Source organism: Lynx canadensis, chromosome B1 (assembly GCF_007474595.2).
Source record: "Lynx canadensis isolate LIC74 chromosome B1, mLynCan4.pri.v2, whole genome shotgun sequence".
NCBI classification, from domain to species: domain Eukaryota; kingdom Metazoa; phylum Chordata; class Mammalia; order Carnivora; family Felidae; genus Lynx; species Lynx canadensis.
Window position 1 is genome coordinate 42,654,801 of NC_044306.2, and position 15,614 is coordinate 42,670,414.

General features: G+C 39.5%; 1 protein-coding gene across 1 annotated transcript in view; it reads right to left on the reverse strand.

Annotated features, from left to right (window-relative positions):
• Positions 1–11,366, reverse strand: part of IDO2 (indoleamine 2,3-dioxygenase 2) — a 75,163-nt gene extending 63,797 nt beyond the window's left edge. The window contains exon 1 of the mRNA XM_030312580.1: positions 11,040–11,366. Within this exon, the coding sequence (XP_030168440.1) occupies positions 11,040–11,138 (99 nt within the window). The 5' untranslated portion in view covers positions 11,139–11,366. The remainder of the gene's footprint in view (positions 1–11,039) is intronic.
• Positions 11,367–15,614: the final 4,248 nt, after the last annotated feature.

Below are 15,614 nucleotides of genomic sequence, written 5' to 3' on the forward strand. Positions count from 1 at the left end.
ATAAGCAAGCTGAGCCTGCCTGTCCAGCCCCCTTGCACCTTGCCAATCCACCCCAGCTAATAGCCAGATCCCCAGCACCACAAGCCTGGCAGTGTGCAAGTAGCCCAGACGGGCCACGCCACCCCACAGTGAATCCCGCCCCTAGGAGAGGGGAAGAGAAGGTACACACCAGTCTGATGGTGGCCCCAGTGGTGGGCTGTAGGCAGACATCAGGTCTGACTGTGGCCCCGCCCACCAACTCAAGTTATTCAAGACTGCACAGGGGAAGTGCCCCGCAGTTCCACACCACTCCAGGGACTATCCAAAATGACAAAACGGAAGAATTCCCTTCAAAAGAATCTCCAGGAAATAACGACAGCTAACGAACTGATCAAAAAGGATTTAAACAATATAACAGAAAGTGAATTTAGAATAATAGTCATAAAATTAATCGTTGGGCTTGAAAACAGAATAGAGGACAGCAGAGAATCTATTGCTACAGAGATCAAGGGACTAAGGAACAGCCAGGAGGAGCTAAAAAATGCTGTAAATGAGCTGCAAAATAAAATGGAAACGACGACGGCTCTGATTGAAGAGTCAGAGGAGAGAATAGGGGAACTAGAAGATAAAATTATGGAAAAAGAGGAAGCTGAGAAAAAGAGAGATTAAAAAATCCAGGAGTATGGAGGGGAAAATTAGAGAACTAAGTGATGTACTAAAGAGAAATAATATACGCATAATTGGTATTCCAGATGAGGAAGATAGAGGGAAAGGTGCTGAAGGTGTACTTAAAGAATTCATAGCTGAGAACTTCCCTGATCTGGGGAAGGAAAAAGGTATTGAAATCCAAGAGGCACAGAGAACTCCGTTCAGACGTAACTTGAATCGATCTTCTGCACGACATATCATAGTGAAACTGCCAAAATACAAGGATAAAGAGAAAATTCTGAAAGCAGCTAGGGATAAACATGCTCTAACATATAAAGGGAGACTGATAAGACTCATGACAGATCTCTCTACTGAAACTTGGCAGGCCAGAAAGGAATGGCAGGAAATCTTCAACGTGATAAACAGAAAAAATATGCAGCCGAGAATCCTTTATCCAGCAAGTCTGTCATTTAGAATAGAAGGAGAGATAAAGGTCTTCCCAAACAAACAAAAACTGAAGGAACTCGTCACCACTAAACCAGCCCTACAAGAGATCCTAAGGGGGATCCTGTGAGACAAAGTACCAGAGACATCGCTACAAACATGAAACCTACAGACCTCACAATGACTCTAAACCCATATCTTTCTATAATAACACTGAACGTAAATGGACTAAATGCACCAACCAAAAGACATAGGGTATCAGAATGGATAAAAAAACAAGACCCATCTATTTGCTGTCTACAAGAGACTCATTTTAGACCTGAGGACACCTTCAGATTGAGAGTGAGGGGATGGAGAACTATCTATCATACTACTGGAAGTCAAAAGAAAGCTGGAGTAGCCATACTTATATCAGACAAACTAGACTTTAAATTAAAGGCTGTAACAAGAGATGAAGACGGGCATTATATAATAACTACAGGGTCTATCCATCAGGAAGAGCTAACAATTATAAATGTCTATGCACCGAATACAGGAGCCCCCAAATATATAAAACAATTACTCACATACATAAGCAACTTTATTGATAAGAATGTGGTAATTGCAGGGGACTTTAACACTCCATTTACAGAAATGGATAGATCATCTAGACACACGGTCAATAAGGAAACAAGGGCCATGAATGATACATTGGATCAGATGGACTTGACAGATATATTTAGAACTCTGCATCCCAAAGCAACAGAATATACTTTCTTCTCAAGTGCACATGGAACATTCTCCAAGATAGATCACATACTGGGTCACAAAACAGCCCTTCATAAGTATACAAGAATTGAAATGATACCATGCATACTTTCAGACCACAATGCTATGAAGCTTGAAATCAACCACAGAAAAAGTCTGGAAACCTCCAAAAACATGAGGTTAAAGAACACTCTACTAAAGAATGAATGGGTCAACCAGGCAATTAGAGAAGAAATTTAAAAATATATGGAAACAAACGGAAATGAAAATGCAACAATCCAAACGCTTTGGGACGCAGCGAAGGCAGTCCTGAGAGGAAAATACATAGCAATCCAGGCCTATCTCAAGAAACAAGAAAAATCCCAAATTCAAAATCTAACAGCACACCTAAAGGAAATAGAAGCAGAACAGCAAAGGCAGCCTAAACCCAGCAGAAGAAGAGAAATAATAAAGATCAAAGCAGAAATAAACAATATAGAATCTAAAAAAAAAAAACTGTAGAGCAGATCAATGAAACCGAGTTGGTGTTTTGAAAAAATAAACTAAATTGATAAACCTCTAGCCAGGCTTCTCAAAAAGAAAAAGGAGATAACCCAAATAGGTAAAATCATGAATGAAAATGGAATTATTACAACCAATCCCTCAGAGATACAAGCGATTATCAGGGAATACTATGAAAAATTATATGTCATCAAACTGGACAACCTGGAAGAAATGGACAAATTCCTGAACACTCACACACTTCCAAAACTCAATCAGGAGGAAATAGAAAGCTCGAACAGACCCATAACCAGTGAGGAAATTGAATCAGTTATCAAAAATCTCCCAGCAAATAAGAGTCCTGGACCAGATGGCTTCCCAGGGGAGTTCTACTAGACGTTTAAAGCAGAGATAATACCTATCCTTCTCAAGCTATTTCAAAAAATAGAAAGGGAAGGAAAACTTCCAGACTCATTCTATGAAGCCAGTATTACTTTGATTCCTAAACTAGACAGAGACTCAGTAAAAAAAGAGAACTACAGGCCAATATCCCTGATGAATATGGATGCAAAAATTCTCAATAAGATACAAGCAAATCGAATTCAACAGCATATAAAAAGAATTATTCACCATGATCAAGTGGGATTCATTCCTGGGATGCAGGGCTGGTTCAACATTCACAAATCAATCAACATGATACATCACATTGATAAAAGAAAAGATAAGAACCATATGATCCGGTCAATCTATGCAGAAAAAGCATTTGACAAAATTCAGCATCCTTTCTTTAAAAACCCTCGAGAAAGTCGGGATAGAAGGAACATACTTAAAGATCATAAAAGCCATTTATGAAAAGCCCACAGCTAACATCATCCTCAACGGGGAAAAACTGAGAGCTTTTTACCTGAGATCTGGAACATGACAGGGATGTCCACTCTCACCTCTGTTGTTTAACATACTGTTGGAAGTTCTAGCAACAGCAATCAGACAACAAAAGGAAATCAAAGGCATCAAAATTGGTGAAGATGAAGTTAAGCTTTCACTTTTTGCAGATGACATGATATTATACATGGAAAATCAGATGGACTCCACCAAAAGTCTGCTAGAACTGATACATGAATTCAGCAAAGCCGCACGATACAAAATCAATGTACACAAATCAGTTGCATTCTTATACACTAATAATGAAGCAACAGAAAAACAAATAAAGAAACTGATCCCATTCACAATCGCACCTAGAAGCATAAAATACCTAGGGATAAATGTAACCAAAGATGTACAAGATCTGTATGCTGAAAACTATAGAAAGCTTATGAAGGAAATTGAAGAAGACATAAAGAAATGGAAAACATTCCATTCTCATAGATTGGAAGAACAAATATTGTCAAAATGCCAATACTACCCAAAGCTATCTACACATTCAATGCAATCCCAATCAAAATTGCACCAGCATTCTTCTCGAAGCTAGAACAAGCAATCCTAAAATTCAAATGGAACTACAAAAGGCCCCGAATAGCCAAAGTAATTTTGAAGAAGAAGACCGAAGCAGGAGGCATCACAATCCCAGACTTCAGCCTCTACTACAAAGCTGTAATCATCAAGACAGCATGGTATTGGCACAAAAACAGACACATAGACCAATGGAATAGAATAGAAACCCCAGAACTAAACCCACAAACGTATGGCCAACTCATCTTTGACAAAGCAGGAAAGAACATCCAATGGAAAAAAGACAGCCTCTTTAACAAATGGTGCTGGGAGAACTGGACAGCAACAGGCAGAAGATTGAAACTAGACCACTTTCTCACACCATTCACAAAAATAAACTCAAAATGGATAAAGGACCTGAATGTGAGACAGGAACCCATTGAAACCCAAGAGGAGAAAGCAGGAAAAGACCTCTCTGACCTCAGCCGTAGCAATTTCTTACTTGATACATCCCCAAAGGCAAGGGAGTTAAAAGCAAAAATGAACTACTGGGACCTCATGAAGATAAAAAGCTTCTGCACAGCAAAGGAAACAATCAATAAAACTAAAAGGCAACCAATGGAATGGGAAAAGATATTTGCAAATGACATATCGGACAAAGGGCTAGTATCCAAAATCTATAAAGAGCTCACCAAACTCCACACCCAAAAAACAAATAACCCAGTGAAGAAATGGGCAGAAAACATGAATAGACATTTGTGCAAAGAGGACATCCGGATGGCCAACAGGCACATGAAAAGATGCTCAACGTTGCTCCTCATCAGGGAAATACAAATCAGAACCACACTCAGATAACACCTCACACCAGTCAGAGTGGCCAAAATGAAGAAATCAGGAGACTATAGATGCTGGCAAGGATGTGGAGAAACGGGAACCCTCTTGCACTGTTGGTGGGAATGCAAACTGGTGCAGCCGCTCTGGAAAACAGTGTGGAGCTTCCTCAAAAAATTAAAAATAGATCTACCCTATGACCCAGCAGTAGCACTGCTAGGAATTTACCCAAGGGATACAGGAGTGCTGATGCATATGGGCACTTGTACCCCAATGTTTATAGCAGCACTCTCAACAATAGCCCAATTATGGAAAGAGCCTAAATGTCCATCAACTGATGAATGGATAAAGAAATTGTGGTTTATATACACAATGGAGTACTACGTGGCAATGAGAAAGAATGAAATATGGCCCTTTGTAGCAAGATGGATGGAACTGGAGAGTGTTATGCTAAGTGAAATAAGCCATACAGAGAAAGACAGATACCATAAAAACATATGAAGAGTGTGAAAACACACTCTTATGTGGATCCTGAGAAACTTAACAGAAACCCATGGGGGAGGGGAAGGGGGAAAAAAAAAAGAGGTTAGAGTGGGAGAGAGCTAAAGCATAAGAGACTCTTAAAAACTGAGAACAAACTGAGGATTGATAGGGGGTGAGAGGGAAGAGAGAGTGGGTGATGGGTATTGAGGAGGGTACCTTTTGGGATGAGCACTGGGTGTTGTATGGAAACCAATTTGACAATAAATTTCATATATGGGAAAAAATAGAAATTCTGGGCTATATGGTCATAACTTATCCTGTTATCAGTAAGACCATGGCCTAGGCTGGTCTAGAATTAAATTCTAGACTTAAACCAGAGTGTCAAAATTATAAGGGGCAGTCATACCTAACTTGTATGGATTTCTTACTTTGATCCTTGTAGCATACCCATAAAGTGTTATCCTCACATAGGGAAAATAAGGTTCAAAGAGATTAAATATAACTTGTTAGGTTTAAAACTGATAAGAATTTCAGCTGGAATTCAAACTCAAATCAGTATGACTATTGTCGAATCTGCCTATGCCATTAATCAGAATTTGTCTTATTGACTATGCACTATTTCTTAACTAGAATTTTCTTAAGAGAAGAGACATCACAGGGCACCTGGGTGGCTCAGTCAGTTGAGCATCTGACTCTTGATTGAGCCTGCTTAGTGTGGACCCTGCAAAGGATTCTCTCTCTCTCTCCTGTCCCTCCCCCACTCATTCACGTACACACACTCTCCTCTTTCTCTTAAAAAAAAAAGAAGAAGAAGAAGAAGAATATTAAGAAATATCATGAATCCCAAAGAATAACTTCCTGAGGATACAAAGACTTCATTGGAAAAAATGAAGAAAGAAACTGAAATCTGATTTTATGGAAATATCTTTCAATTGTAAATTATCATCACAACATAAATTTTTTGTTTTTTATTTCTAGTCAGAGAATAAAAACACAAAATTGAATTTTTGAAAAGTATGTCCTTGCTCCTCCTCCCTATTTCCTACTGCAAAGGCCACAGTTTCAAAACATGATGGTAGCATATCCATTTATTTATTTATTTTAATGTTTTTGTATTTGTTTTTGAGACAGAGACAGAGCATGAGCAGGGAAGGGGCAGAGAGAGACAGAGACACAGAATCTGAAGCAGGCTCCAGGCTCTGAGCTGTCAGCACAGAGCCCGATGCGGGGCTGGAACTCACAGACTGCGAGATCATGACCTGAGCCGAAGTCACACGTTCAACCGACTGAGACACCCAGGCGCCCCTGTAGCATATCCTTTTAAATTCATGTAGAAGAGTCTCCTTTCCCATGTAGCTCTGGTCATATAATTACTGCCCATACAATGTTTTTTCATATTCTAACTTCCCTCTGACCTCATACCTACAATTTTACAGCAGAGGATTGCCTTTTCTTCAGAATATCAAGGTCATACTGGTGAATATGAGCTAACGTTATGCTGACAAAACTGGTCAGTGATATTTAACTGTCCCTATGACCCATTGATATTTTGATATCTTGGACTCTGCTTTTCATTGTCTTCACCCTCCCATGCTTGTGTGGTCAGATTTGGGAATCTTAGGGCAATTGTAGTTCTGGTTGCTCAGGCCCCTCCCTCCTTCTAACATTCTATCTTTTCATCTCACTCCCCATGGTGTATTTAATGTATGCCTCCTCCAAAAGGCAAGAAAGAAAAAAGAGACAGAGAGACAGAGACAGAGAGAAAGGAAGGGAGATCTCCTTGGAAACTGAATGTGACCCCATTTGGAAAAAAGGGTCTTTTTTGGTTAATGACTGATTGCAAGATGAGATCATCTTAGATTAGGGTGGCTCCAATAACAAGTGTCCTTATAAGAGAAGACATAGACAAGAGGAAGAAGACACAGCCACAAAGAAGGCCACCTAAAGATGGACCCAAAGATTGGAGTTATTCTGCCATGAAAATGGAATGGCTGGAAACCCAGGAAGAAGGGAGAGGACAGTGGGGATCCTCCTGTAGAATGATTGGAGGGAAACTGAGCCTGCCAACACCCTGAATTCAGACTTCTACTCTTTAGCTCTCCGCAAGAATACATTTCTATTGTTTTAAGTCACCAAAACTGTGGTACTTTTGTTACAGCAGACCTGGGAAACAAATAAATGCCCTGAGCCTCAATTTGAATGAAATTAGCAGATTTGTATTTTCCCATGGCCAATCTTTTCATTCTTTCTTAGGGTCCGTCAGCTCATCTCATGTTGTGTCATGTTTCTCCACAGCGGAGATGTCCTGCGTGAGAAAACTCTAAGTGGTTTCATTGTTTAAATTCCGGTTTCCAGATGACTGTCTTGGTTATTCCTGCTCCTCCTATTTCCTTATCTCTGTCTGCACATTTCTCCTTTGGCTTTATTCACCTTCTTAGTGCCTTAATTTTGGCACAGAAATCCATACCCCATCCAACCTCCCTACCCCCAAACATGTTTTTCTTTATTGATCTACATTAACTATTATGAAATCTGATCACTTTGTCTCTATCACTACTGTATCACCATCACTGCCTCAAATCCCCCCCTTTTTTTAAGTTTATTTATTTATTTAGAGAGAGAGATAGAACAAGAAAGGGAGGGGCAAAGAAAGAGAGACAGAGAGATGGAGAATCCCAAGTAGGCTCCATATTGTCAGTGTGGAGCCCAATGCGAGGCTCAAACTCACAACCCATGAGATCATGGCCTGAGCTGAAACCAACAGTTGGATGCTTAACCGACTGAGCCAACCAGGTGCCCATGGAGTCCACTGCTTCTATCAAGGACTTTGGATTTCTACAGGAGAGGATATATCTATCTCTTTTTCCTAAGTAGCCACTTGATTGCTATAAAGAATACAGTTCCCAGTGTCCCCATGGCATCATTCCTTGTCTGCTGCTCCATGGCACACTTAAAATTTCCCTCTCTCTTTGTTTTTGCATATAAATGACTTCCAAGCTCTACTCAGAGCTTCTTGTAGCCATGACACCTATAGCCAGCCTCTCAAGTGTAGGCCCCTGTCTCTAACCTGAACCTGCACTGTCCTCGAAGCATTTTATGATTTTCAAGCACTGAATTATTTAGATTAGAGATTCGGAATTAACCGTTGGGTTGGGGTTCTGGCATCAGTATTTTTCAAAGTTCCCTGAGTGATTTTGGTGTGCAGTTCAGCAACAGCTGTTCGAACCCACCCTGCACTTAACAGTCTTTTGGGAAAAACATTGAAATGCCTGTTGCATTATATTATTTTCCAGATGTGCGAAATCTAAACTCAAGCCTGACATTGGAGATCTTAGTTCAACACCAATCTGATCTCCATCTATTGTGTACATAGACTCCTGTTTTTCTGCCAAACTGATTTCCTTGTATTGTTTATATCTAAGGAAAAATTACTTCCCACCTCTCCCCACCCAAACACACATACACATGCACGGGACCCATGATCTGGCAAAGGATTTTTGTGGCATATTTATGGACATGGGTCTGACAGGTATACAGTTTCTACACTGAAACGTTAGACCCTGGAAATGTTTGAGAGTGGATACAAACAGTGGGGTAAAGCACTGAAAACTAACCTAGGCCCCTCCCCTAAAGCCACAATATTTGCTTGCTTATTCATTAGCTTGACTGTTTTCTGGAGAAAGACTTTGAAGTAAATATTTATAGAAGCAACTAAGCTTGCTGAAAGAGCATCTTTGGGCCAGAGGGCATGAAGGAACAGTTCTCCCATTACTTGCCTTTATACTAAAGGAAATAAAAACTTATTTGAGCCCTTGGCAATGTCACTGACAGACATTTCCTAATTTGTGATCAGTATCAACACTGCTAGCTGACTGATGCAACCTGCGACAGAACCCCTCCTAATGAAGCAACTACAGGGCAGATTCTGATGAAAACTTCCTTCTCTCGCCTCTTCCCAGAAGCAGAGCTGTTTAAAATTTCACACCAATGAGAGGAAATGAAAATAAAACTGAAATACAGAATCACTTTTCATAAATCTAGCATAGGACTATTATAAAGTTGGCCCAGTTTGTCAGGGAATTTTTTATAATGAGCTCAGCAATGGAAATTTCTCCTAAGGGATAGCCATTAACCAAATCACAAGACAGAAATGATCTGGCTCAGAACCAATCACAAGAAACTTTTATTGTTTCTCATCTAGTGTTCTTATTTATATATAAAAAAAGGAAACAAAGAGGGGAGCTCAATCATTATGGCTCTATAAAGTTACATACTTTATATTATTATTTTTCCTCTGCTCAGTGTAAATATTTAACCTCAATAAGAATGTGTTAGCCTATTGGCTTTTCTTTCCTTGTGAACCAGGGACAATGGGAATATTCCCAAATCAAGTTTTACACACAGAGTGAGCACTGGAATGAGGGTTCGAAGAACTGCTTCTATTCCTTACGCTGGATTTATTAAAGTGTCTCATGCTCCACAACAATCCAGGGGGAGTGGCATCAGATCTTCACCTACTACATGTGAAAACTGGGGTCAGGCAATGCTTGTGATTTATACAGGGGTACAAGATTTAGTAAGTGCAAGTCAGAGTGACTGACATGTTCTGGTTTGCCCAGGACTTTCTTGCTTTAGCCCTGAAAGCCTCACGTCTTGACAACCCTTTCAGTCCCTGGCAAATACAGATCCACAGTCACCCTAGTTGTAGTCAGAGATTGTAATCTGTACACTGGGCTACAACCCTATTCTCCATAACATCCTGAAGTCATTACTTCTAATGCTCAAGTTACTTGCAGATCTGTGACTTGTTCTCTCAACTAACAGCTCTACAGAGAGCTTTTGGGAAGAGTGAATAGATGATATCTTCATCTATATTCTTCTAATAACAATCAAAAATAAATAAACATTAGAATAGGTATTCAATAAAAGTTCATTGAAACCCAGAGTATTCTTTAATTGTAGTTAAAGACGAATTAGGCCTACAGGGAAGGTGTAGAATTGGATCTATTAAGTCATCACAAAGGCCGCAGTATTGGACCCCTAGATTCTCACCCGAGTAGTTTGGGCCCTTATCAATGATGTAGTAGAAAAAAGATGTTAGCAGTGCTGAGTATTAGTTCAGCTTTTGACACTAAAATGACTTTGGCAAGCCACTTCCTGTGCACTTCAGCCAGCTGAAATGTAAAAGCAGGAAGGTGGGACCAGGTGACTTCTAAGAACTCTTACAGTCAGCGTAATAGGCTTTGAGCCACAAAGAGTAAACAATGTTAAGGGTTCACTGATGGGGCCCCTGGGTGGTTCAGTTGGCTAAGTGTCTGACTCCAGCTCAGGTCATGATCTCACAGTTTGTGGGTTCAAGCTCCGTATCTGTGCTGACAGCTCGGAGCCTGGAGCCTGCTTCAGATTCTGTGTCTCCCTCTTTCTCTCTCTGTCCCTCCCCCACTCACATTCTATCTCTCTTGCTCTCTCAAAAATAAACATTAAAAAAAAATGAGTTAACTGATGAAACAAAATTGGATTATAAGCTGTGCCTTCAGTAGAATTCAAAAATAGGTATTGTTAGTTCTCACGGGTTTCTTCCTCTTCTCAGCAATGTCTGTGAATACCTAATTCTTCCTACCAACACCGAAAGTACCCATGGTCTTTTGTGTTCTTTCTGCACTCCTACTAGCAAGTGAAGATAAACTGATTTGCTCCCTTACTTGATCTCTAAGTTCTGTCTTTTCCTTGGTAACCCAGATTTGCTAATAAGTTTACTGGACTGATTGACAATCTATTAAAAATAACCGGCATTAAAACATTCCATTTGAACTATCCTGTGCTGTATGTAGCTGTCACTTTTCTCTTTTCATAATTCCATGTTGATTTATTTGTAACATCTTTCTCAGGTATTTATATTGCATCTCCCCTAATGACCACATAAATTAAGCAGATAAAAGAGAGAACAAATCAGCATCATGAGAAACCTATTCTGTCCTGGTCCAAGGTTCTATACTTACCAAAGGATTTGGCAGAAGAAAGCCATACTCTTCAGAAATATGAAATCTTCCTAAAGATAATAATGGTATTGTCTTCAAATTCTGACTTTGAGGTTCCATAATTTTGTCTGAAGTATCTGCACTAAAGCCAGTCCTGAGTGACAACGATTCCAAATATACCAAAGACCCAGGTTGAGGGAGCTTCAGGATGGCATCTTCTTGCTGCAATTCTGCAGTGTCTCAGCAACAGAGGAGAACCTTGGTCTGAGGTTGAATTCCAGAATGCCATAAACTTTCTCTGACACAAGGTTGAGTAAACAATTAGAGACTGCTGACTAAAACAAACAGGCAAACAGAATCACAAAAGAAAAAAAATATCTCCTTTCTTTTTACACACATGTAGTAAGAGAAAATTGGTTTTAAAGATTGGTTTTAAGTCCAAAGACAATTTGTTCTCCTTTGGAAAAGGGGAAATGAGCTAGTACTTTGGTTATGGTTGATTCCAAATATCCTGACAATAATCTTGTCCAAAATGAATTTTGACAACAGGGTCTTTATCCCAAAGGAGTGAATGATTAAAACTGGAAGTGAGTCACCTTTAGACAGATATTTCAGTGGTTGGTGGTGACTGGAGATCAGAGGAAGACTCTAAATACATATCAGAACCTCAGAGGGGGTCTGAACGACATATTCTCAACAACTGCTTTGATTTACTTTAAGAAATAACATTTAATCATTTTTTGAAATCTTTAGCCACAATAAGGAGGACATATATATTTTTAACAAATGAAGTAGTGGATATTAATAAACTTAGGAGTCTGAACAGAGTATTTGATTGAACCCTCTACCTTTATCAACCATCTTTTGAGAAACTTCTACCAAAATGGGTGACTTTACCTATGAAGGAACTACTACTTTTACTGATTTTACAGAGTAGTAAACTGAGGAACACCATATAGATAACCCTGTCTATTGTCACTCCACTAATTATTGGCAGAGTGAGGACTAGAGCTGAGGTATCTTAAAATTTTTTTTTAACGTTTTTTATTTATTTTTGAGACAGAGAGAGACAGAGCATGAACGGGGGAGGGGCAGAGAGAGAGGGAGACACAGAATCGGAAGCAGGCTCCAGGCTCTGAACCATCAGCCCAGAGCCCGACGCGGGGCTCGAACTCACGGACCGCGAGACTGTGACCTGAGCTGAAGTCGGACGCTTAACCGACTGAGCCACCCAGGCGCCCCTACAGCTGAGGTATCTTGATTTCCAAGCCCTTGCTGTGTTCCCTAGATCAGGTTGCCAGGCTGTCAAAAGTGCTCTTACAGTTTGTTTGTTTTTTGAGAAAGAGAGAGAGAGAGGGAGAGAAGGAGAGAGAGAGAGAGACAGCATGTGCACACACGTGTGCTCTCTAACAGGGGAGGGACAGAGAGAGAGAAGAAGAGAACCTTTTTTTAAAAGATGTTTATTAATTTATTGTGAGAGAGAGAGAGAGAGAGAGAGAGAAGTGCAGAAAGAGAGGGAGAGAGAATCCCAAGCACGCCCCGCACTCAGGATGGAGCCTGACTGAGGGCTCAATCTCATGATCATGAGATCATGACCTGAACTGAAATCAAGAGTTGGACGCTTAACCAAGTGAACCACCAGGTGCTCCTATAGTTTGAATTTTCTTTACTATGGAGCCAGGTTATAAGTTCCAGTCCATAGATCTGCAGTATGGAAATTCTGAAGACTCTACCTTTTGCCAAATGGACCCTAAACTTAGGTCAAAAGTTGTAGATAAATTGATTTGGAAGCTAATTTATCTGAACACATCTTCTTCTTCTTCCCTTTCTCTATGATAAATAGAAAAGCTAAGAGCAGGAAGTTTTCTGGTCATTCATTGAACAGTTCCTATGGAAGGTTCAACTTTAAAAGTTGTCTTTCAAAAGTAGCCTAATTAGTCTATGTACCTGTTTTTGTGCCAATACCATACTGTCTTGATGATTACAGCTTTGAAGTACAGGCTAAAGTCTGGGATTATGATGCCTCCAGATTTGGTTTTCTTTTTCAACATTACTTTGCCTATTCAGGGTCTTTTGTGGTTCTATACAAATTTTAGGGTTGTTTGTTCTAGCTCTGAGAAGAATGCTGGAGGCAATTTTGATTGGGATTGCACTGAATGTGTAGATTGCTTTGGATAGTATCAACATTTTATCCATATTTATTCTTCCAATCCATGAGCATGGAAGGTTTTTCCATTTCTTTGTGTCTTTTTCAATTTCTTTCATAAGTTTTCTATAGTTTTAAGCATACAGGTCTTTTGCATCTTTGGTTAGGTTTAATTCTAGGTATTTTATGGGTTTTGGTGCAATTGTAAATGGGATCAAATAGAGAACCCAGAAATGGACCCACAAATGTACGGCTGGCTAATCTTTGACAAAACAGGAAAGAGTATCCAGTGGAATTAAGGCAGTATCTTTAGCAAATGGTGCTGTGAGAACTGTACAGCAACATGCAGAATAATGAAACTGGACCACTTTCTTACACAATATACAGAAGTAAACTCAAAATGGGTGAAAGACCTAAATGTGAAACAGGAAACCATCAAAACCCTAGGAGAAAGCAGACAACACCCTCTTTCATCTCAACCGCAGCAACTTCTTACTCAACATACCTCCAAAGGCAAGGGAAACAAAAGCAAAAATGAAGTATTGGGACCTCATCAAGATAAAAAGCTTCTGCACAGTGAAGAAAACAACAAGCAAAACTAAAAGGCAACTGACGGAATGGGAGAAGATATTTGCAAATGACGTCTCAGAAAAAGGGTTAGTATCCAAAATCTATAAAGAACTTACCAAACTCAACACCCAAAAAACAAATAATCTGGTGAATAAATGGGCATAAGACATGAATAGACACTTCCTAAGAAGACATCCAAATGGCCAACAGACACATGAAAAGATGCTCAACATCACTCATCATCAGGGAAATACAAATCAAAACCAAACTGAGATGTTACCTCACACCAGTCGGAGTGGCTAAAATTAACAACTCAGGAAACAACACATGTTGGCGAGGAATCCTCTTGCACTGTGGGGGGGGGGGCATGAAAACTGGTACAGCTACTCTGGAAAACAGTGTGGAGGTTCCTCAAAAAATTAAAAACAGAATTACCCTATGACCCAGCAATAGCCCTACGAAGAATTTACCCAACAGATACAGGAGTGTTGATTCATAGGGGCACATGCATCCCAATGTTTATAGCAGTTCTATCAACAATAGCCAAATTATGGAAAGAGCCCAAATGTTCATCAACTGATGAATGGATAAAGAAGATATGGTTTATATATACAATGGAATATTACTTGGCAATGAGAAAGAATGAAATCTTGCTATTTGCAACAATGTGGATGGAACTGGAGGGTATTATGCTAAGTGAAATAAGTCAGTCAGAGAAAGATATCATATGTTTTCACTTATATGTGGAACTTGAGAAACTTAACAGAAGACCATGGGAAAAGGGAAGGGGAATAAAATAGTTTCAAACAGAGAGGGAGGCAAACCATAAGAGATTCTTAAATACAGAGAACAAACAGAGGGTTGAAGGGGGTGGGGGAGGGGAAAATGGGTGATGGGTGATGAGGAGGGCACTTGTTGGGATGAGCACTGGGTCTTGTATGTAAGTGATGAATCATAGGAATCTACTCCCGAAACCAAGAGCACACTACGTACACTGTATGCTAGCTAACTTGACGATAAATTTTATTTAGAAAAAAAAATTTTTTTAAGTATCCTTATTGATTTATGCTCCATCTGACACCTGAGAGCCATTTTCAGTTATCTACTTTCCCTCAACCCAATATTCAACCAGTCTTGACGTTCAGTTTCCTACACCTTCTAAATGCAATTTCTCAAACTTTATACGTTTGGTCATCTTGTTTTCTCCTACAGTTTCAGATGAACAGATGGCCCAGTTACTTTTGTTTATGCTAGTCATGTTATTTTTCATCCATTCCCTCTATACCATCTCAAGAATTTACTATAACATTATAAAAGCATAGAATAATAAAATATCAGAACTGAAAGGAACATTATAGGATAAAAGATCTAGTTCAACACCCTCATTAAATATGTGAAAAGCTTGACATTTATGGGAGTGAAATGACTTATCAACTGTCATCAACAATCCATCCTTGCACGGGAGGATTGGACTGGAATTCTGACTAGCTGCCTCTCAGCCCAGAATGTCCCACTGTGAAATCAGCTAGGCCTACCTGAGTATGAATCTCTATCACCTACCCATTATGTGGCTTTTTAACAGGTGGCTTAAAATTCTGAGGCTCTGTTTCCACATCTGCAGAAAATAGTAACATTTATCCAAGAGACATTTTGGAATAAATAAATGAGAAACCAGAAATGAAACATTTATCAAACAACAGTAAATGCTATTTTTCTCATGCTTTTTTCACCTCATTCTGGAAATCCTTTTTAAAAACCTTTTCCTGGTTTTCTTTGCTATCATTCTGATTATATCCTTTTCTGTTCCAATAGCTGACTCCATTTTTTATATCAGCCCTGATATACAATTTGTACATATTCTCTACTTCAGTGTGCTTATG